Here is a 22,675-nt window from a genome sequence, read left to right as displayed (position 1 = left end):
GCCACAAGTACTCCTTTTCTTTTTGCGAATACAGACTAACACGGCTGTTACTCTGAAAAGGGGTAATCTCTAGCAGCCAGCATGGATTTACCCAAAACAAATCATGCCAAACCAGCATGGTTTCCTTCTTTGACAGAGTAACTGGTTTGATAGATCACACCTGGACTTCAGCAAGGCTTTGGACAAAGCCCCTCATGACATTCTGAGAAGTAAGCTGGAGAAATGCAGGCTCAACAGAACTACCATTGAGTGGATACATAATTAGTCGAACAACCACAAACAAAGAGTAACTATGATGTCAGATTAGAGGGAGGTCTCAAGTGGGGTTCCACAGGATCTGTTCTGGGTCTGGTGTTGTTTAACATCTTTATTAATGACCTGGTTGTAGCTATAGAGAGCATACTGATCAAGTCTGCAGATGACACAAAGTTGCGGGGCAGGGGTGGGGGGTTCCCTGGGGTTCAACCTGGAACTGGAGTACCACTGTGCCCCCTTAACTCTCCAGCCTGGGCTGTCTCACACAATGCTTTGCTAGTGACAAGCAGCAAACCCCTCCAGGTGTTGTTATTACTCAGCACAACAGTAGGTGTAGCCTCACACCCAGCTAGATTGCATGAAGGCACGCAAAGGGGGTTCCTAAAGTTACCCACACTGAATTCTGTCAAGGCCGTACCATGAGGTGGGCTCTGGCGTGGAGTTTCTATGATGATGTCAGAGTGCCTGTAAGTGCCTTTGTTTTTGGTTTGTTTTTCATGGTCATCTACACTTTATTTGGGGGTGGGTTTAACAAGTATCTGCTCTACAACACAACTATCCCCCTTCAACCTAGAGTATAGGGTACAATTGTTGTCTGAGCTGCATTTCCTGTATGGCAGTACAAACCTGCAACATAGCCAGTTAGAACCTTGTTCTGGCACCCCTCCCCCCATCCATCCGTTACATGTCACTTGATGTTTGTATCAAACCCAAAACATACCTTTAGATAGGCTTGGCAGAATTAGATTTTTATCAGTAAATGTCGATAAACTTGAGCATTGGCCTGCTAAACCCAGGGTTGTGAGTTCAATCCTTGAGGGGGCTGTTAAGTTGATCTGGGGCAAAAAATGGGGATTGCTCCTGCTTTGAGCAGGGGGTTGGACTAGATGATCTCCTGAGGTCTCTTCCAACCCTGATATTCTGTGATTCTGTGAAAGCCTCTCATCAATCACACAGAGAAAGGCACCAGCCATTTCCCCCCAGCTCCCTGACCTTGCATCCCTAAGCTGTGCCGTCTTGCCTGGATCTGAAGCCAGTGTAAATGCAACACTCTGTTTTGTTTCCCAGGCAACCGAGGTGCTACTGGTTGGGTACCCATTGCTGAGTGGGAAAGTGTTTTAAAACCAGGGGATTTTTTTAGTCTGTTGGAGCAGAAATTGTCATGGCGACAGCATCCCAGCTCAGTCCTGGTGGGAGGTGGAGAGACACAGGCAGAGAGCCCATGGAATCTCACACATGTACACCCTCCCCTGCTGTGCTCTCTGTGACCCAGCAGGGAGGGGGGAGTGTTGACCTGGGAACCTGGCAGGGGAGTTTCACTGGGGATGGGAGACCTGAGAGCCTGTAACCTGAGCCAGGAGGGGGAGGGGGAGGGAGGAGGTAACTCCTCTGCCCGGGAAACTGGACAAAGGCTGCAGGAGAGAGCCTGCTGGTGGGGGGGGGGGATTGTTTTCAGTTTGGTGCTGGGTGGTGGAACGCAGGGAACCCCAGGGCTGGAGTCTAAGCTCCCTGCCCCCCAGAAGGACTTGACTGAGGGGTCCTGGTTGTACCCCAAGCTCTGTTTTAGACTGTGTTCCTATTGTCCAATAAACCTTCCGTTATCCTGGCTGGCTGAGAGTTACAGTGAATCCCAGAAAGAGGGGAGCAGTCCGCCGGACTCCCCCACACTCCGTGACACTCTCCCCACACACTCTGTATACACCCCACACAGACGACCGCCCACAAATACACCCATTCCATAGGCACTCTGTGCAAAGAGAGGGCCCCCCCCACACACACACATGCTCTGGGAGGCTCATCCTGTCCCCACCCTGCCCCTGTGCCTGGGAGGAGAGGGGGCTACTCACCCAGGCTGCCCAGCAGGGACTCTGCTCTACAGGCAAAACCCACCTCTCCAGGGAAACCTGGGAACAAAGTGAGCGGGCTGGGCCTGATCCCGATCTCAGCCACACTGCGGCAAATCGTCAGCAAGTGAAGCTGCTTCAGGGTGAGTCCGGCAGCGTGAGGTCTGCTGTGCCATGTGTCCCACACCAGCATGGGCTGTGGTGCCCTGGCACAAAGACTCCATTGCTGGGCGCTAGGAGCCAGCATGCTCCCTGGGACTGAGCCAATGCATTTCACCAGCAATAAAGTGAGACTCCTGGCCAGGGACTGACCTGCTGCTGCCCTGCCCAGTTCTCAGTGGCGGCAGGTGGCAGAACGAGGAGCAATGGTCTCAAGTTGCAGTGGGGGAGGTCTAGGTTGGATATTAGGAAACACTATTTCACTAGGAGGGTGGTGAAACACTGGAATGGGTTATCTAGGGAGGTGGTGGAATCTCCTTCCTTAGAGGTTTTTAAGGTCAGGCTTGACAAAGCCCTGGCTGGGATGATTTAGTTGGGGGTTGGTCCTGCCTTGAGCAGGGGGTTGGACTAGATATCTCCTGAGGGCTCTTCCAACCCTAATCTTCTACGATTCTATAATTCTAAGTGGGCAAAAAGTGCTCCCGTGCTGACTGGGTGGTGTTTGGCACCCACTTTGCGGTGGTGGGAATGACACATGAGGGGCGTGTCAGTCGGGCCCAGCCTCTGGCTGCTTGATGGGGCAGAAAGAGTGTCTGAGCAAATAGCCCAGCTGTTTCCCCCTTTGTAGACCAGGGCTGAGCCCCCTGACCTGCCCCCTCTCTCACTGGGGTGCTGCGATGAAGTTAATCCATATTTCTGCAGCATTTTGAGATCCCCAGCTGAGGACAGTATGGAAATGCAAAGGATTCCTACGGTCAGCGGGGAGGGGGTTAGTGGTTTGAATGCAGTGTGTTATAAAGCAGCTGCTGAAGATCCCCAGGGCTGGACCTTCCCCTGAGCATCCACCTGGGTGTGACCAGCTCCTGGAGTCTTCTCTCTATTAACCTGTTGCTCCTTTTCTCTCCCACCCCCCATTCTTTTTCTCCCCATTTCCACGTGCCCCCTCTGCCCCACAGAAATTGACGAGGACCGGCTCCCCAACCCATTGCTGAAGGTAGGTGCCTCCTTGTCTCATGGATCCTCCTCTGGTGGTTTGGAAGGGGCTGGCAGTCCTGCACACGGGCGCCCATCAGGGGAGCCCTGCACGGTAGGACTCTGCATGCCTTGCATTTCCTAGCAGGATCATGCCTGAGTCTCACGTTCCTGGTCAGCCCAGAGCAGCAGGGCAGAGCGGTTCTGTCAGTCGGGTCAGCCTAGCCTGATCCCTGGGCCCAGCGGGCCACGAGGCTGCCATTCTTGGAGAACAGTGGCGTAGGGAGTGCAGACGAGGAGAGGCCATTGGGCTGCTCCCAGGACCCAGCTCCCCCGGGCGACTCCAGACCTGAGCTAGCAGGCAGGAGAGACTGTGTGCGGGAGCAGGGGCAGGGGTAAAGGAAGTGTGGGAGTCTGCGTGTGGTGTGTGAATGTGCACGTGCCTAGCTGTGGGGAAATGGGCATGTGGGGTGGGTGGGAGAGGCTCTCTGGGGGTGAGGGGTGGGCAAGTGGGGGCTGGGGATGGGTGAGGGTTGTGGAAGCAGACAGACTGCGTGCACGGGTGTCGGGAAGGAATCTCGGTTCTCCCTGAGCTCCAGGAAGGATTTCTATGAAATCTGTAACCAGTCCCCCGTACGTCCCAGCTGTGACGGTGAAATGAGCCACACCCAGGACGTACCCCCATCAGCCCCCAGTCCTAACTGCAGGCAGCCCCCAGCCCTAACTGCAGGCAGCCCCCAGCCCTGCTAGCCACTCCACAGGCTCCCTCACCAGAGCTCTTCCAAAGGGGCATGAAGGGGAGTGAGACTGCATGTGGACTTCTGTGTGCAGTGGGTTGTGGTGTGTCTGGGGGTGCCCTTGGGGATGGAGGAGGGGGACGTACGGGATACCAGCGCTGCACTTGAGTTATTGTAATCAGCCGATGTCTGGGGCCCCTTAGCTATAGCAGGGCTGCCAGCCGGTCATTGCTCCATTGGGATCCAGGTGGTGAGACCTCACTGCTCGCACACCCCTCTCCCTGTGCCCCCCTCCGAGGCTGAACATGAGAATGTGCGCAGGTCCCAGCAGGCATTGCTGCATCTTGACCAAAAGCACCCTGGGAGCTGTGCTGTGGAGGGCGGGGGGGGGGGGGGGCATGTGCCCTGTTCTGTGCCTGCTGGATGCCAGCCCCACTCCCCAGCCAGCTACCAATGCAGCCACTGGCGCCTCCGGCCCTGGTTGCTCTCGTGCCGTGCAGTATCCTGTTGTGACCTGGCCTTCCCTCTCTTTGCAGCCGGGACTGTCCATGTCTCCCAGACAGAGGAAGAAGGTCCCCCGCACGACCCCCACCATGAAAGGTACCGTGGCATGCCCTCCGCTTCACACTGCTGTTAGGAGGCACAAGGACATGAAGTGGGCACATCTCACGCCCAGTTCTCTCTGGGAGAGGCTTCTGTTTTCTCCTGCTTCCTTCATCCGCCCGGCCTTCCATCTGACATTCCCTCCCTCTCCCTCTGAGCCTTGCTCCATTTCCCTGCCAGCTGCCCCCTTTGTCCTCCCCAGTCTTGTCCCATGTTCTGGCACTGGGGGCCTCTGGAGAGACTCTCTGAGCTGGGGGAGCAGAGGGTAGGCGCTTGGACTGCAGTATTCATTCTGCACACAGCGAAAGAACAGCTCGGTTCCCCTCCTGACATTTACCAGCCAGTGAGCAGTTGGCGTTATATAATGCAGGGGGCTCCTGCCCATATCACTCCAGGCTGCTGTTCTGTCCACAGGCCAGCGTGCCTTCCCCCATTCTAAAGACGGGGTCACCTGCAAGTCTGGGAAGTGGCTGTGGGTTTGGGTATCCAGGGCATCGCACATCCCCGCCAGCTTGAGGGGTGTGGAGCTGTGAGTTGGGCACAGACCCATTTCAAACGCTTCGTAAGCACACTGGGTTGCTGAACTGAGCAGCCACGTGGCTTGACGGTGCGTCCCAGTTCCACTCCACGGTTCACGATGCAGCAGCTGACATGTCTGTGGAGTTATTTTTAAATGAATAATTGTGTTGCTAGCAGTATAAGAAAAGAAGGCAGTGAGCTAAGTATGTGCTCTGAACTTGCAAGGTAAACAGTACTAGGCATAGCCTGATCTCAGATGGGTGACCAAGGGGAGCTCGGGTGCTGCAGGAAGTAGGGTTGGTGATGCCATAGTGGGCTCTCTGCCCTCTAAACTAGTGTTGGTGGCGGGTGCAGATACCCTGGTGTTATTCTCGGGGGGTGAAGCTCTGGAGTCTCGCTGTCACGGAGTCCCTGGGCGATGCTCTGGAACTGCTCCCCATGAAGCCAGTCAGGACTCTGGGGCAGTTGCCTTTCTGTGAGCAGCCTGTCTTCAGGACACACAGCTCACACAGCTTCCACCTTCCTGGGTCTGACCTCGGAGCATTCAGCATCCTCTGCCCCTCCGTGTGCTTCCCCCAGCCAGTCCGCTCAGGCGGGGCTCCTGAGGAAGCCAGAGGGTCCTGCACCCCAACTTCGCAGTCAGACGTGACTCTCAGCCAGCCAGTAAAACAGAAGGTTTATTAGACGACAGGAACATGGTCTAAAACAGAGCTTGCAGGTGCAGAGAACGGGACCCCTCAGCTGGGTCCATTTTGGGGCCAGTGAGCCAGACAACCACGTCTGCCCTTCACTGCATGTCCCAGCCAGCCCCAAACTGACACTCCCTCCAGCCCCTCCTCCTCTGGGCTTTGTTCCTTTCCCGGGCCAGGTGGTCACCTGATTCCTTTGTTCTCCAACCCTTCAGCTTTCACCTTGCAGGGGGGAAGGGCCCAGGCCATCAGTTGCCAGGAAACAGGGTGTTGGCCATTCTCTGTGTCCAGACCCCTGCACACACCTGCCCTCTAGGGCTCTGCAATGATCATACACCCTTACCCCACCACCTAGATACTTAAGAACTGCATAGGGGAAACTGAGGCACCCCCACAATATTCGTAGGAAACATTAAGAACAGGCCCACTTCGTCACACTCACCTCAAACACGGCTACAATAAATCCACCCTCCAGCTTTTGTTCTTCACCTCCTTCCTACATGGTTGTGCCACATTGCAGTGAAGCTGTTGAACAGCTGCTGTGCTCCACACCAAAGGTGGCTGCATTTCGATGTGTGGAGGGCAGAGGGGGGTGAACTGATTCCTGTGAGGATCTCCAGGTGAAAGGTGCTGTAGAAAGGATAAGTCAATAAGGGACTTGCAGAGCCTGGAGCCTTCCCTGACTCAGACCCTCCCAGTCCATCCGCAGTGAGCACCTCACCAATTGCAGCCAGCGGAGCAGCAGGGGATCTGCATGGCCCCATCTCCACCCCTCTCCACCTGGTCACAGACTTTGCTCCCTTCAGCACCTTGGCTGCTGCAGCTGCCTCCAATGTCCTCCCTGCTGCCTCCCAGCACGTGGGGCCCCAGCCCCTCTTCCATGTCCATCTCAGGACTCGGCTGTCGTCTTTGTTTCTAACACCCACCTGCTTTGCTTCCCTCCCCAGGGGCCCTGGGGGTTAGAAGCTCTGTCACTTTTCACCACTCCTCTCCCTCTACTGCCTGCCCTCCCATCACCGGGAATCTGCCTCCTCTGTTCCTTGGCAGGGCCCAGCCAAGCATCTTTTCCACAGCTTTGTCCCTTGCCTCTCTCCGCCTAATGCCCTGTCCCTCTCATCTTCACCTCTGCTGAAAACCTGGCTGTGCGCTAGGACCCAGAGTGTAGAAAACTGTGTCTGCTGCTTCCCTGAACTCAATGAGGAGAACAGGCAGTCAACTGAAGTAGTAGGAGCCAGTTAGGCCCTTAAGACGCTGATATCTTCCCTCACTCAGGCCCTGCTACCAGTCTGCTTATTTGTCCCCTTCAACTGAGTGATGAGAGCCACTCTAGCTGGCACAGAACAGCAATCATGAATGAAAGAAGAAAACGCCCCTCTGGGGCAGCATTCAGAAAAAGAAAGAAAGCAAAGGAAGCTTTTCTATCTAAGCGGGAGGGAGCTCTCCTGAGACATATAAACACAAATGTTCACAGTGAGCCTTCCCGCCCCAGTGAGGATGTGAGTGGTGAGGAGATGCCTGATCTTCCAGTTAGTCAGAGTGCAGGTGACCTGGCAGCTACTGCAGCATCCATATCTCCATCTCAAATGGATGTAACCATGTACGTTCCTGAAGAAAAGTGTAGATCAGAGAAGAGTGTGGTGGAGGAGCAAGAAACAGCTGCTGCTGAGTTTAGTTCCTTAAGTCTAGATGATCCAGGACTGTGGACCCACTTGAGCAGTAGCCTGAGGGACTTCCTTGTACTGCATGGGCCACAGCAAGTGAAAAACTTCATGTTCCTCAAATACAATGAAAATAGAAGTTTCCATCCAACACATTAGTGGCGTGAAATCCCCAATGGTGACATGGCTTATGTACTCAAAAACCCAGAATGCTGCATATTGGTTTTGTTGCAAACTCTTCTTCCAGTCTAATGTTCCAGACACATTGGGTTCTACAGGAACAAATGACTGGAAAAATCTGGCTAGAAATCTGACTTGCCATGAGAAGGCAGCAAATCACCAGAGAGCATTCCATAGGTGGAAAGAGTTTGAGATGAGACTAAGGTTAAAGGCCACCACAGATGATCAGCATCAAGAGAAGATTGCATCAGAGGCTCTTTAGTGGCAAAGTGTTCTGAAAAGGCTCATTGCCATTGTGAGAATGCTGCTACCCAAACCCTAGCACTGCGCGGTACTTCAGATCAGCAGTATGTGCCAAACAATGGAAACTTCCTTAATATTATGGAGCTGATGGCTGACTTTGATGCTGTACTCCAGGAGCATCTAAGAAGAGTCACCACCCAAGCAATGTACACACACCACTATCTTGGAAAAACAATTCAAAATGAGACCGTTACTGGCAACAAAAGTTAAACAGAAGATTGTGGCAGCTCTGAAGTCAGCAGATATGACTCTGTTATTCCGGACTGCGCACCTGACATCAGCCATACGGAACAAATGACTTTAATGGAGCATTTTGTAACAACAACAGAACCTAGTGAAAATGTCCCGGCAGTGGTGACGGTCCGAGAGCATTTTCCAGAATGTATTGACATGATGATACTACAGGAGCTGGTATGACAAATGTGCTTCTTAAAAAGCTGGAAGATACGGGCATTGCGATAGCTGACACGAGAGGTCAGGGCTACGATAACGGTGCCAACATGAGAGGAAAGGACAGAGGAGAGCAGACACGGATCCAAGAGTTAAACCCTCGAGCTTTTTTTGTCCCATGCAGTTCTCGTTCATTGAACGTGGTGGTCAGTGATGCAGCATCAGCTTCTAGTGAGGCTGCTGAATTTTTTAATGTAATTCAAAGCATTTATGTATTTTTCTCTGCATCAACTCATCGATGGCAAATTTTGAAGCAACATCTGGGAACATTCTCTCTGACACTGAAACCACTGAGTGCCACACAATGGGAAAGTTGAGTGGAGGCAATAAAGCCCATCAAACACCAAATTGGGAAGATAGATGATGCCATAGTTGCCATTATGGAGGATAAGACTATGACAGGAACTGTTCATGGGAGAACAGTGGCAGAGGGAAATGGAATCACCAGAAACATACATCACTTCAAATTTCTGTGTGGCTTAGTGTTGTGGCATGACAGACTGTTTGAAATAAATGTTGTAAGCAAGAGATTCCAAGGTGTTGACCTTGATATATCTGGAGCAATGGAACAACTGGACAAAGCAAAGCCAGACCTACAGTCTTACCGGTCAGATGAGGGATTTCAAAACATTCTGACGAGTGCACAGAAGTTGGCAAAGGAACTTCACACTGAAGCTATTTTCCCACCCATTCAAAAATACAAGAGTCATGGAAGAAGAAGACATTTTGATTACAAGACACGCAATAATCCCATGAGACCCCAAACAACAATTCAAAATTGAATTATTTAACCAGGTGCTAGATTGTGCAATACAGTCAGTTGAAGAACGTTTCCTGCAGCTCAAGGAACACAGAAGTATATTTGGGATGTTGTATGATATTCCCAAACTCCTCACTATATCTGAAGAAGACCTACACCAGCAATTCAGGGCACTAGAGACAGTGTTGACACATTGATGTGAGTGATTTAGGTAATGAACTGAAAGCCCTTTCAAGATACATTTCAGCAGGATCAACTCCAAAGGCTGTTCTGGACTCTATGAGCACAAATAAGATGACCACCCTCTTTCCAAATGCTTTAGTTGCTCTGTGCATACTTCTAACACTTCCTGTAGCAGTTGCCAGTGGAGAATGCAGCTTCTCCAAGCTGAAGTTAATAAAAACACATCTACGCCCCACAAGGACCCAGGAGAGGCTGGTCGGCCTTGCAGCCATCTCAATAGAGCATGAGCTGGCCCAGACTGTGGACCTTCAGCAGGAAGTAGTTCAAATATTTACAACCAAGAAGGCACGGAAAGCAAACAGATTCAAACAGATAAAAATGCCAATGTTTACTATGCAGACAAGAAAAGTTACATTTGCTGTTCAGGCATTTGAAAGTTAAGTGTTACTTAAAATTTTTGAACAAGGCATTTTAAGTTGTTGGTTCTCCTTTATTGGGGTAGGTAGCAGAGCAGTACCATGAGAGGAGTAGAAGAAGAAGGCGGCAGAATTGAAATTTTTCAAAGTTTTGGCCCAAGCGAGGGGGCATGGGGGCATCATTTGAGCTCCCTGCCTCAGGTGCCAAAATGTTGTGGGCCGGAGCTGGGCCTCACCCTTCTGTCTCTCACTCTGCTGAGCTGGGCTGGGCTGGCTGACCCTCTGCGTGTTCTGGGGCATGGTCCCATTGGGGCCTAGACTCCTGGACCATGGAGCTACTGCCACTGTCCTGATAGACAGGACATAGGGATTAAAACCATCTTGTCATCTCACCCTGCTCACACCAAGTTGCCACCAGGGGATCCGCACCAGGTCTTACCTGGGGCAGCTCAGCGCTAGGAATGGGCACCAGGCTGGGGGAGAGGATCAGCACTGAGAATGGGCAAAGAGTGACTCAGTGCTGGGAATGGGTGTGAGGTGACTCAGTGCTGGAGACAAGCCCAGACAGATCAGCACCAGGTCTGACCGGGGTGGCTTAGCACTGGGGGCAGGCCTAGGGACTATCAGGATCAGGTCTGACCTGGAGTGACCCAGCACTGGGTGTACTGTGGCCCCCATTGGAGAGACACTGGGCATGTGTCCACATGTCTGATTACCCACATGGGCCAGGAGTTCCCCCTTCAGCCCCAAACCCCCGAGCATTGCTCATCCTTGGCCTTTCTCTCTCCTGCAGAGCTCCAGATGATGGTGGAGCACCACCTGTGCAAGCAGCAGGGGGAGGAGGAGGATGCCAGTGTGGAGAGCCAGGAGCCACACAGCCCCGGATGCTGCCACCACGGTAACACAGCCCCCAGCCACAGCCCCGGGGGGACCTGCCCCCTTGCTCAGGCCAAGGCCAGGCTGGAGTCTCAGGAGGGCAACTGTGCTGGACCAGACAGGAGTGAGTATAACATGGACACGTGGGAAGGATATTAGAGTGCCCCCGGTGATGTCCTCGGTTGGACAGAGTCCTTCCCCGGGCAGTCAGCGCCTGCCCCCTCTGTCTGCTCTGCTCTGCGCCAGGCCCATTGCCCCCTTCTCCGTTGTCTGGTACCTAGTGCCTCACTCGCACCAGACCAAGGCAGGTGTAACACGCAGCCTGCTGCGCACACGCTGGTGTTATGCCGCTGCCACAAACAGGTCAGCGGGAGCTGAGCCCCGAGGCAGAACCTGCAGCTCATCCGGCCTCCGAGCTCAACCCAGGGCAGGCGGCGGCCTCCGGCTTTGGGGAGTTTGGGGAGGATCCCAGCCTGGCTGCTCTATCCCATGTCTGCTCCCAGTTCCCAGGAAGTTCGGGCCCATGGGTGATTAAATGCGGCACTGAGCTTTGCTTTGTGTCCCTGGGCCTGCATGTCCCTCTCTGTCTCAGGTACCATCACCGTGGTATCTGGGTGCGTCACCTTCGTTAATGCATTTACCCTCCCAGACCCCTGGGGAGATCGCCAAGGCTATCTGCCCCAGGGTATGGGAGGGGACCTGCAGTTTTACCTCCCCATGAGATACCCCCTCAGCCCTGGCCATGAGGTCAGTTCAGCTGGGACCATCCCCTCCCCTCTGACCCAAGAACTGGAAACCTCCTGTCCTGTACAGCAAAGGGGCATTTACCAGAAATGCCCTCATAAAGCTCACATACAAAGCAAACAATATTCAGCCAGGCTGAGCCCTCAAAGCCCTGGGAAGGAGCCGCTGAGGGAGTGGAAACATAGTGCCTGTTATCCTGACAACAGCTTTTGCTTAGCACCAGGGCTTTAGGTGTGGAAATTCACATGACATATCTCAGTAATAACCTTAGCTCTGACCCACAAGCCCCCAACCTCCTCGTGCCCTACGCTGGTGCCATGTAGGGCAAACGCCCTTTCCTCTGCCCCATGCTAGCATCTCCCTGTGGTGCCCCCCACTTCTATGCTTCTCCCGACACCTTCGGAGTGTCCTGCTTCCCCGCCCTGGTGGGGTAAGTGAAGCCACGTCTTCGAGAGGCTTTGGGAACGAGCAGGAGGGCAAAGGCCTTGGGTCCGATAGTGATGAGGAAGGATCTGCAGCAGCAGTGGGAACAATGGCCTCTAGTGGTCACAGGGAAAAGCTGCAGCTATCCACTGATGCCAACAGCCACTGGACAGGCTGAGTGATGGACCCGGGTCACAAGGCAAGCGGCTCAGGAATGTCTTGCCCAGATCAGAGCTGTTGGTGAGCACATGGAAGAGCAGCTGGGGCTCTGGGTGTTCCAAGGGGCCATGATGCAGCTGGGGAAAATGCTTTGATCTTTTCCTTCCCTGATGAATCAGTCACTGGAGCAGCATTTTAACAAATTCCTCCAAAACCCTCATCAAATATTTACCATGAAATTCTGTCCTCCTGCTGGCAGCCTGCAAAGCAGGACACACACATCACTGACTCCAGAGCAACTGATGCAGCCAAATGAGAATCAGTTCCCTAGCTTCTCACTTGCTTTCAGATTTTTGCTGCTTCACCTAAGTGCAGGACAGATGCACAGAACACCACAGACTCTCCTGCCATTTCTGGGGCAGAGGGGATGCTTCTGGAGTTGGAGACAGAATGCCTGGGTTCTATCCCTGGCTCTGCGTGACTTTGAGCAGATATCGTCCCCTCTCTGTGCCTCAGTTTTCCCTTCTGTATTGCAGGGAGATGATCACTCCTTGCTTGACATGGGGCTGAAAGCGAATATCTGCAAAGGACTTTGAGCTCTGGACAGGGCTTTTTTTCTCTCTGTGCTACCCTTACCTAGCTACTCTTCCATCAACAGCATGGCTACCCCATCATGGCATCATCGCTCTAGGGTGGCATGTCCGTTAGCCATTTCATTGTCCCCAGGTTCCCCCATCCTTCAGAGGCATGTGATGGGGAAGCAAACAGACACACTGGCTTTGCAAAGGAGTCTAAATCCAGTTGTTCTTTACTGTAGATAGCACAAGAATTACCCAGAGCTAGACAAATTAACAACACATCTGGATGCATTTCCCTGCTTCAGTTTCCTCATCATTGTGGAGCATTCTCTGGACTCCTCTAAGGAACCCAAATACCTCCTTCAGTGCATGGCTTCTCCTCCAGATCATGAAGTCTTCTCTTATTCCTGCAGCCAACTTCCTTCTGCTTCTTGTCTCCTCTCTGTCTGTCTCTCTCTCTTTCAAATGGCCAGTGAGAGACCTTTTCTCTTATAACCCTTTGCCCCCTTTGTCAGATGACCTCCCAATCAGCCTCATCTGGTGTGCCTTGGGCAGCAGCCATCTCTTTGTTCACAGGTGCTCCATTTGAATGGAAAATCATCAAAGTTTAATGACCCTCTTTTGTTAGCCCTGTGCCAGGACATGAATTTCTCCAGTCAACTCCTGTGCATTTTAGCTCCATATATAGACAAATGGCACCACAGAAGGCAAATAAGCCCAACATTCAAAGTGGAGCCTGCAGTGTGTTACAGATATCCGTAAAGTTTCCAAAATCAAACATAATGACAGGTTTCAGAGTAACAGCCGTGTTAGTCTGTATTCGCAAAAAGAAAAGGAGTACTTGTGGCACCTTAGAGACTAACCAATTTATTTGAGCATAAGCTTTCGTGAGCTACAGCTTCTGTAGCTGTATGCATCCAATGAAGTGAGCTGTAGCTCACGAAAGCTCATGCTCAAATAAATTGGTTAGTCTCTAAGGTGCCACAAGTACTCCTTTTCTTTTTGCAAAATCAAACAATTCATAAGCTGTACACAGAGAGACAAGGTAAATTATTTTATGGCACCAACTTCTGTTGGTGAGAGAGAAGCTTTCAAGCTGCACAGAGCTCTTCAGGGCTGGGAATGTGCTCAGAGTGTCACAGCTAAATACAAGATGGAACAGATTGTTTAGTAAAAGTAAACACATATTTTAAGGGACTATTCAAGGTGAAGTGACATGGGGTGAAGTCATGGGGAGAAGGACGGGGTGGGAGGCAGCTTGGGTGTGGGGGTTGTTAGTGGGTTACAGATTGTTGTAATCAGCCATAAATCCAGTGTCTCCCTTCAGTCCATGGTATTTAGTGTCTAGCAGAGTTATGAATTTAAGCTCCCAGGTTCATCTTTTGAAGGGGTTGTGCAGGTTTCCTTGGAGGATGAGGACTGAGAGGTCAGGTAGAGAGTGATCATTTTATACAAAGTGCTCATCCCCAAGTGATGTGGAGTTTTTCTCTTTCATGATTTTCCTGTGTGAGTTTGTTCGAGAGCGTAATGATTGTCTGGTTACTCCCAGATCATTGTTACTGTAGCATTTAGTGCACTGGATGAGGTGCCCCACATGTTGTGATAGGCATGTGCTGGGACCTATGGATCTTGAAATGTGTTTTGTGTGGGGTATTGATCATCATAGCAATGAAGATATGTCTACAGGTTTTGCAACTGTTGTTCGGGCAGGGTCTGGTGCCGCTTTGAATTGGTGGGTGGGGAGCTTGCTTCTGATGATGAGTTGGGAGAGGCTGAGGGGTTGTGTGAAGGCCAGAAGAAGGCAGGAAAGATTTCTTTCAGGACATGGTTCACATCGAGTTTGGGTTGTAATTGTTTAATGATGCCCCATATGGGTTCTAGTGTGGGATGGGAGGTGACAGCTCAGGGTGTGTGGATGGAGGGAGTTTTATTTCCATATTGAAGCAGGTTCTCTTTAGGGTATCTGGGTGGCCCATTCCAGGATGTCGTCTACTTCTTTGATGGAGTGTCCTTGTTTGGTGAAGGAAGTTTTAAATACACCACAAAACCAATGATATTCCTGACACACAGCGATGATATTTTCATCCTCTAGACAGATGACCTAAACTCCCTCATAGATTTCCTCCACAACTTCAACAACCACCACCCATCCATTAAACTCTCTCTAGAAAACTCCCACACCAGCACCAACTTCCTGGATATCACGCTCTGCTTCAGCAATGGAACCCTACAGGCAACTAAATACTAGCAACCCATAGATCACCACGCTTTGTCTACACTACAAATTACTTCGCTATAACTTCGGAATAATCCACATCCCTGAGCAACGTAAATTACACTGACTTAAGAGCCGGCGTAGACAGTGCTATGTTGGTGGGAGAGCTTCTCCTGCCAACAGAGCTGCCGCCTCTTATGGGAGGTGGCGTAATTAAGCCAACAGAAGAGCTCTCTCCTATCAGCTTAAAGCGCCTGTGCTTATGCGTCACTGTAACGGATGTAATGTGTAATGTAGATGTAGCCTTACCTTCACAGATGCAGTAACCACTCCAAGAAATCTGTTATCTACAGCCAGGCACTCAGATACCAAGAATATGCTCCAAGGAGAAAGTCCAGGATTCACACCTTAACACACTTAAAACTGCCTTTACCAAACATTGTATCAAGTCAATTGCATCATGGAAAACCTGTAGACATATCTACACCGGTAAGATGATCAACACCCCCCATAACACACCTTTCAAGATCCATGGGTCCTACACAGGCCTATCATAATGTGGGGCAGCTCATCCCGTGCACTAAATGCCACAGTAACAATGATGTGGGTGTAACCAGACAATCACTGCGCTCTTGAACAAACTCACACAGGAAAATGATAAAAGACAAGAACACCCTATCACCTGTGGGTGAACACTTTTCACAACATGATCACTCTCTATCTGACCTCTCAGTAGGGTTGCCATCTGTTAGGGGGCTTATTCCTTCACCCACTTACTTCCCTGGTCCTTCTCACATCAACAGAGAGCAACAATACCCGAAGTCCAAAGGTGCAAACAATTAGATGTTTATTGGGGTGAACTTCCAGCAAGCATGATTCCAGTTTCCTTCCTTAGTATCCTCCTTCCCAGCTCTGACACCACAGAGCCTTACACCTGTGTCCCTGTTCCGATTCCTGCCCTTAGCCAAGCATGATTCCAACTTCCTTACTCCCATTCCCTGTTCCCATTTCCCCCTTTAGCAAAACATGATTCCAATTTTCTTACCCCCATTCCCTGTTCCCATCTCCCCCTTTAGCAAAACATGATTCCAATTTTCTTACCCCCATTCCCTGTTCCCATCTCACACACCCACATGCCCACCCCCACCCACACCCCAGTCACTTCCTCATTGACTACAGATTATATAGTAAAACTTGAGTTCTGCTTAGCTATACCTTAACCAATCATTTTCCTGAAATTTAACTAACCAATCCTAACATATTGTAACATGATTATGTAACCAATTATATCCCACCACCTCAATTAGTTTACACCCAGCAAAATTAATTATACAGCAGACAGGAACAATCACAGAACCAGACAGAGATTATACAGACAAACAACAGCAAAGTGGGAACTATAATGACAAAACAATACAGAAGTGAGGATTTCACATCCCAGCTATTGATAAGTGAGTTCTTGCCAGACAGGATGCTATCAAACTAAGTTTCCTTTTACATTTTCTAGGCACTTCCCTTTCTCTGGAGGTGATAGGAATACAATCCTGTCCTGATAGTGCCTAACAGCCCAATAGCACCTTATTTCAATGTGACTAGTTTGGAATGTGAGGATGTGACCGTTTGCTTCCCAGCTTATGGCTGCCTCTGCTGCTTAGCCAAAGGCCTTAGCCTAAGAACAGGGCCTCAGACTGTCACAGTAAGAGAAAGCCCTTACACCAGCAGACAGTGATTTTGATTCTTTCTTTTATACCTCTATCACTAGCCAAGTGATAAGAATACACCTAAATTCTTAAAGTACAGGCCTTTACAGACAGGCCTGAATATCTATATCCTAACACCATCTGTTTGGCTTTTACCCAGACACTCTAGTTGTGGGCTTCTGTGTTTGGGTGCCATTTAGGGATGCCAGGTGCCCGGTTTTCAACTGGAAAGTCTGGTCGAAAAGGGGACCTGACAACCCTAAATGGCACCTTAACTAAAAGTCCAGTTCCCACAGGGCGAGGGGAGTGCCGGGTCATTAACCCACACCAGCCCCTGCTCAACCGTGGCTGCCTCCTACCTGCATGCAGGCTCCTTGAGACGATGCAGCGAGCAATGAGGGGAGGAAGGGAGAGGAGCGAGCGATGGGGGCGAGGCCTTGGGAGAAGCGGTGGGGCACGGGCGTGGCCTTGGAAGTCAAGTTACGGGAAATTAGAAAGATGGCAATGCTACCTCTGAGTCCTCATCCTCAAAAGAAACCTGCCCAACCCCTTCAAAAGATGAGTTTAAAGACAAGTCGGAGTTTAAATTCCTAACTTTGCTAGACACTAAAAATCATGGACTGAAGAGAGACACTGGATTTATGGTTTCTGACAACATTCCACGCTATGCATCCGATGAAGTGAACTGTAGCTCACGAAAGCTCATGCTCAAATAAATTGGTTAGTCTCTAAGGTGCCACAAGTCCTCCTTTTCTTTTTGCGAATACAGACTAACATGGCTGTTACTCTGAAACCTGACAACAATCTGTAACCCACTAACCATGCCCCACAGCTGCCTTCCCTGCTATGACTGGAGAGGTGTTAACAGGCCATTTCACCTTGAATGGTCCCTTGAAATGTGTGTTAACTACTTGTGCTAAACAATCTGTTCCACCTTGTGTTTAAGCTGTGACCCCCTGAGTAAGTTTCCCAACCCCGAAGAAGAGCTCTGTGTGGCTGGAAAGCTTGTCTCTCTTACCAACAGAAATTGGTCCTACAAAAGATATTACCCCCCCTACCTTGTCTTGCTAATATCCTGAGAACAACAGAGCTACAATACTGCATATTAGCTATACGTAGACCGCTTCCCTAAATCATCCCACCGGAATTTGATCCTGGCATTCCTGCTCCCCCATCGGTCACCATTGAGGTCTGGACCTGGGATTTTAAAGCACTAAAAGTCTGGGCCCCACTTCAGCTAACAGGCTAATGGCCCCTAGTTTGAAGTGGTGGTAGATTTTTTTCCTCTTAAATGAATCAGACTCTATAGAGCGGGGACTCCGAACACTGGGCTGGGGGACTGGGCTGCAGTGGCTCTGACTGGGTACTTGCACCCTCCCTCTGATTCTGAAAAGCCCTATCAGGTCTCTGGAACAAGGGAGCCACTTAGGGCAGCACTGAAGGGCTCCCAGAGCCTCTATTAGGGGCTATGCTGGAGAGAGGAGGCACAAGCCCCTGGCCCTATGTCTTGGCATCAGTGCCCACCAGGGAGGGAATCTGGCTCAAAGTGCTTTGTGCAGAGCAGCCAAAATCCCTTGCTATTCATGAGAACTGTGTCCAGCCCACATAAAGTCACGTCCCAGTGACCTCCACTCAGTCACGTCTCCATGGCGGCCTCTGTCTGCAAGGGAAGGAGGTGGCACTCTAGGGCAGGGCGAAGATCCCTGGGGCAGGGGCAGGGTGAAGATCCCTGGGGCAGGCCACGTTGGGCACATCCTTCAGGGCTAAGTTCCCTGCAGCAGGCCATGTTGGGCACATCCTGCAGGGCAAAGATCCCTGCAGCAGGCCATGTCAGGCACATCCTGCAGGGCAAAGATCCCTGGGGCAGGCCTCGTCGGAAACATCCTGCAGGGCGAAGATCCCTGTGGAGGGCCGTGGCGGGCACATCCTGCAGGGTGAAGATCCCTGGGGCAGGCCACATCGGAAATGTCCTGCAGGGAGAAGATCCCTGGAGCAGGCCGTGTCGGGCACATCCTGCAGGGTGAAGATCCCTGGAGCAGGCCACATTGGAAACGTCCTGCAGGGCGAAGATCCCTGGAGCAGGCCCCGTTGGGCACGTCCTGTGGGGGGTGGGGTTGCATCGTGGGGCAGGCCATGTTGAACCCCGTGCTCATGCTCCTTGGGCCTGTTTTGTGCAGAGGAAGAATCGACAGGAGCTTGTGCAAAAAGCGAAGACGATGGAAGGCCAGGACTGTCCTCAGAGAAGCAGAGAGTGCATATACAACCAACGGACTCCTCAGGCAAGCAGGCTCCTGCAAGTGACTAGGTAGGAACCCATGGGAGGCTAGAGCAGGAATCAGAATCAGAATCTCAGGGTTGGAAGGGACCTCAGGAGGTATCTAGTCCAACCCCCTGCTCAAAGCAGGACCAATCCCAACTAAATCTAACCTGAGCAGACCTCAGCTAGAATAGTGCATGGTGCTGCCATATGACAGAGCAGGGAGAGAGAGCGTGTGTTTGGAGATCGATTGATCAACAAACTGATGAGAATGCCAAGAAGAGGACACGGATACTGGGGCTGGCAGGATAGGCAGAGGGTAGAGAAGTTAAAAGCTGCTAGGTCTTGCTTGGCTCTGCCATCACTGGGTGGAGGGTGTGACCAAGTGCCGGGAGCGGCATTGCTCAGGGTGGAACACGGGGGTAGTGAGGAGGAAAGGGCTAATATTTGGAAAGGGACTGAGCATGAGGAACAGCCTCATGAGCATGGGAATCCCGTGGGCTGTGAGTTTGTGTGCCCAGGGATGTGGTAACAGGTGTGGGGCTCGACTGAGCCCTCTGGGTTTGGCTCACAGCTCTCCTGTTGGCTGATGCTCCTGAGTGGCCCATTCATGATGCATGTGGTCACCAGGGCGTGCCGCTGCACTGCCTTACGAGTTTTCTCTGAGAGCCACATTTTAAATCCACAAGGTTCTTTTTTGGCTTATCTCAGCTGCCGCCGAACTCCGGCTCCATGTGGTGCCTATGAGATAAAGTGGGGACAGGTGCCCACTCCACACATGCCACCACCACGGTTATCGCTATTGGCCCCCTCCTGGGCAGCCCCAGCAGCCACGCCAAGGAGCAGATGAGCCCTGGAGTCTGAACCTGAGCTCAGGCTGAGTCTTGTTTCTCACCCTCTGGGCTCTAAGGGGAGGCATTATTTGACTCAGGCTGGACATCTCCCTACCACCCATGGCAGCCTTAACTCTGCCCCTAGTAATGCCCTCACCCCTTCTGCTCTCAGCTCTGCACTGAATTACCCTGCCAGCACAGCCAGTGGCTGTCCCAACCCTCCCCAATCCCTAGTGCTTGGGGACCATTGTCTGGGGAACAGGCATGTGCACGCTGAGGAAATGGGCAGAGTTAAGGTTACAGGGCATGGCCTGTGGTGTTCAGTAGCCGTGGCCCTGGGAGGGCATGTGTTTGTAGGTGGAGGAGCAGCAGGATGAACTGGGCGGCAGCTTGGCTTTTCGTTGGATTTCTTTTGTGGGTTTGTAGTGTGGGTCCCAACCCCAATGTTTGTTGTTTTAATACCCTCCTGTAGGTGGCGCTCTGGTCCAGGTGTGAGTGATGTTTCGAGGACAGAGGCAGGGCAATGCGGCGGGAAGGAAGGAAGAAGGAAGATCACTGGGTTCCGGGGCGGGGGGTGGTTAATGATTGTTTTCTAAGATTTCAATGGCTGTTTGGGTGTTTGTGATTTTTTTTTACTGCCGTAGAGAAGACGCTCTGGAGTGGGAAGGTGAAGGCTGAAATCTGGCCCCACCAGCCCTTCCTGGCTTGAGGTGAATGGGGCAGCCTGGCACAAGTGAGGCATTTCACAGCAAACACAATGATCCTGGGCGGGATTGACAGTGCCAGGTGTGGACATGCAATTCCAGGCAGAGTCCAGAGAGGGTGAGATCCCCCCTTGCACAGCCCAGCCCAGGACCTCACACCCTGCATGAGACCAGAGCGAGAGTGTAGGAATGGCTGGGCCTTGTGCCAGGCCACCCCTGGCTCTCCCCTCACCCAGCTGACACATGGTGAAGCTATGACCTGCCCTGTCCACACTGAGGGTTTGAAGCATGTTGTCAATCATGGTTTAAACACACCTTTGTGCTAGTGTGGACAAGCCCCGAGGAGCGCAGAGCCTAGGGGGACATCCCTTTCTCCCCAGCCACACGGGACACCCCACTGCTTCCCCCTCGCCCTCGGTCTGACCAGGGTCTCTAACCCTACAAGGTTCCTGCCTCCCTCAGCCGGGTCCCAGGACAGGTGGGCCAAGCTGGGTCCAGATACTGCTGACCCCAGGGCAAGCGTGGGATGTGAGCATGTAGCGTGCCTCAAGCCTGGCAGTGCCGCACATCTGGCTGCCCTTGCCCCTGTCCAGTAGTGCAGGAGGCTGAACCCTGCCCAGTGTGTCTATCGTCGCCTGCACTCAGCCCTCTACAAGCCCCCATCATCACTGCAGCTTTGGCTGTCCAGAGCACCAAGCCTGTCCTGTCAATCAATAAACTGATCTCATGTTAGCACCTGCTGCTCATTGCACCTCTGTACTGGGGTTGGCGTGTGGGAGGGAACAATAGGCTCTGCCAGATGGGATCAGCCCAGTCTTCCAGCACGAGAAGCTGCAAAGGAAGGGGTGAGAACCCCGCTGGAACCGACGGATGATCATCTGCCCCCCCCCCCCCCCCCAACCCAGTGAAGGTCTCATCCTGCTCTTTAATGGTCAGCGATCAGCTTAGTTCCTGAAGCAGGTTAATAACCCTTCCCAAAGGTTTGGTCTCATTATTTATTTATAGTAAGTCTGGCTTTTCTTGTGATCCACATAATTGTCCAATCCCGCTAGATTCTTGGATTCCAAGGCCAGCAGGGACCACTGTCTCTTGAGCTCAGTGACATCATGTTGCAGGGAGTTCCACAGGCTGAGCACATGCTGGGTAGTGAAATATTTCCTTTAATCAGTTTTGGAATTCCTGCCTTTAGTTCGTGGGAAGGAAAGTGAAGAAAATAAAACCCAGGTAAGCAAAGTCAGGCTCAGAGCTGCAAGAACCACTCCAAGCCACTGTGATCCTGGCAACTGCCCCTTCCCCGGCCTCAGGGGCTGTTTGCAAACATGGGGGGCAAGTGTTCAGTCTTAGAGACTCTCCAGCTCCTCGGCAGATAGCTTCCTATTGGGGGTGGGACGCAGGAGGATCTGATGGCCAACTGGGGGCCCCCTCCAGTGCAGCGACTCTGGCTGGGAGACCTGGAGCCCCCAGCTCAGAGCAGCGTCTCCGCCTGCCACCCCGGTGCACACTCCAGCTTGCTGGCTGGGGGACATTGGTGCCGGCCAGCCTGAGATGGGCTCAAACAGTGGGTGGTGGAAAACAGGAGGCACCTGAGGAGATGAGGCATGGGGCAGTGCAGGGACAACCCCATAGTCCATTGGCTGAGAGGGACAGTCCAGGTAACCCACTGGCTGAGAAGAGACAGCAAGGGTAGCTCATTGGTTAAGAAGGGACAGTGAAGGTAACCCATTGGCTGAGAGGGACAGTGCTGGAGTTCATTGGCTGAGGTCTTTTATGCCTCATATCTCAAAGTTCCTATAAAGGCCAGTCAGAGCCCATCCCCTGGGCAGCGGGAGCCAGGCCCCCAGAGCCCTGGGCTGGGGGTGATGGTGGGAGGCAGCCCTGGGCAAGGGCGGAGCTAGGCCATGGCTCTGGATTTCAATAGCGCTCAGCCCCCAGCAGCCTCCATTGGGAATAACAGGAGGGAGAGCCTCCATTGTTCTTACTCGGGGGGGGGGCTCCATTGTTCTCAGTGGGGGGAGCCCCATTGGTCTCACTAGCGTGGGGGGAGCCTCCATCCCCTGCTGGCGCTGGGGCAAGGGAGTTTGTTGCTACTGTTCTGGGGCTTTCCTGCCGCCCCCTCCTCAGCGCTGACCAAGCACAGAAACGCCTCCAGCTCTCAGGGCTCTGCTCTCGGCCCGGCCCTTGCAGCTCAAGGGCATTAATATCTCAAGGGTTCAATGGACAGCAGGCCCTGTCCTGTGTCTTCATCACAGCCAGGAGGCCTTTGGTGCAGCCAGCTCTGAGCTTGGTCCCAGGCCCAGCCAGCGCTGCTGCTGAGGGATTCGGAGAGGAGCAACAGGGCCACCTGCTGGCTCGAGAGGGGAGGCCTGACCTAGGCAACAATGACACTAGGAAATGGCCAGTTAGTTGATCAAAGGCAAAGTCCTGCGATTAACGCCCTATGTTATCAGTAGTAAAGATG

The 22,675-nt window shown here is 52.2% G+C and overlaps 1 protein-coding gene across 3 annotated transcripts in view; it reads left to right on the top strand.

The window, feature by feature from the left end:
• PPP1R1A (protein phosphatase 1 regulatory inhibitor subunit 1A) overlaps window positions 1–20,952 on the top strand; it is an 81,172-nt gene extending 60,220 nt beyond the window's left edge. Inside the window, exons 3-7 of one of the 3 annotated variants that reach the window (XM_073318378.1) lie at window positions 3,215–3,252; window positions 4,504–4,567; window positions 10,522–10,728; window positions 18,601–18,702; window positions 19,986–20,952. In XM_073318378.1, coding sequence (XP_073174479.1) covers window positions 3,215–3,252; window positions 4,504–4,567; window positions 10,522–10,728; window positions 18,601–18,702; window positions 19,986–20,008 — 434 coding nt within the window. In that variant the 3' untranslated portion in view covers window positions 20,009–20,952. Of the gene's footprint in view, window positions 1–3,214; window positions 3,253–4,503; window positions 4,568–10,521; window positions 10,729–18,600; window positions 18,729–19,985 lie in introns of all 3 variants that reach the window. The other 2 variants (XM_073318377.1, XM_073318379.1) reach the window with 2 other exon arrangements.
• Window positions 20,953–22,675: the final 1,723 nt, after the last annotated feature.

Source organism: Lepidochelys kempii, chromosome 20 (assembly GCF_965140265.1).
Source record: "Lepidochelys kempii isolate rLepKem1 chromosome 20, rLepKem1.hap2, whole genome shotgun sequence".
Taxonomy (NCBI): Eukaryota; Metazoa; Chordata; order Testudines; family Cheloniidae; genus Lepidochelys; species Lepidochelys kempii.
This window is presented reverse-complemented; position numbering and strand designations above follow the sequence as displayed.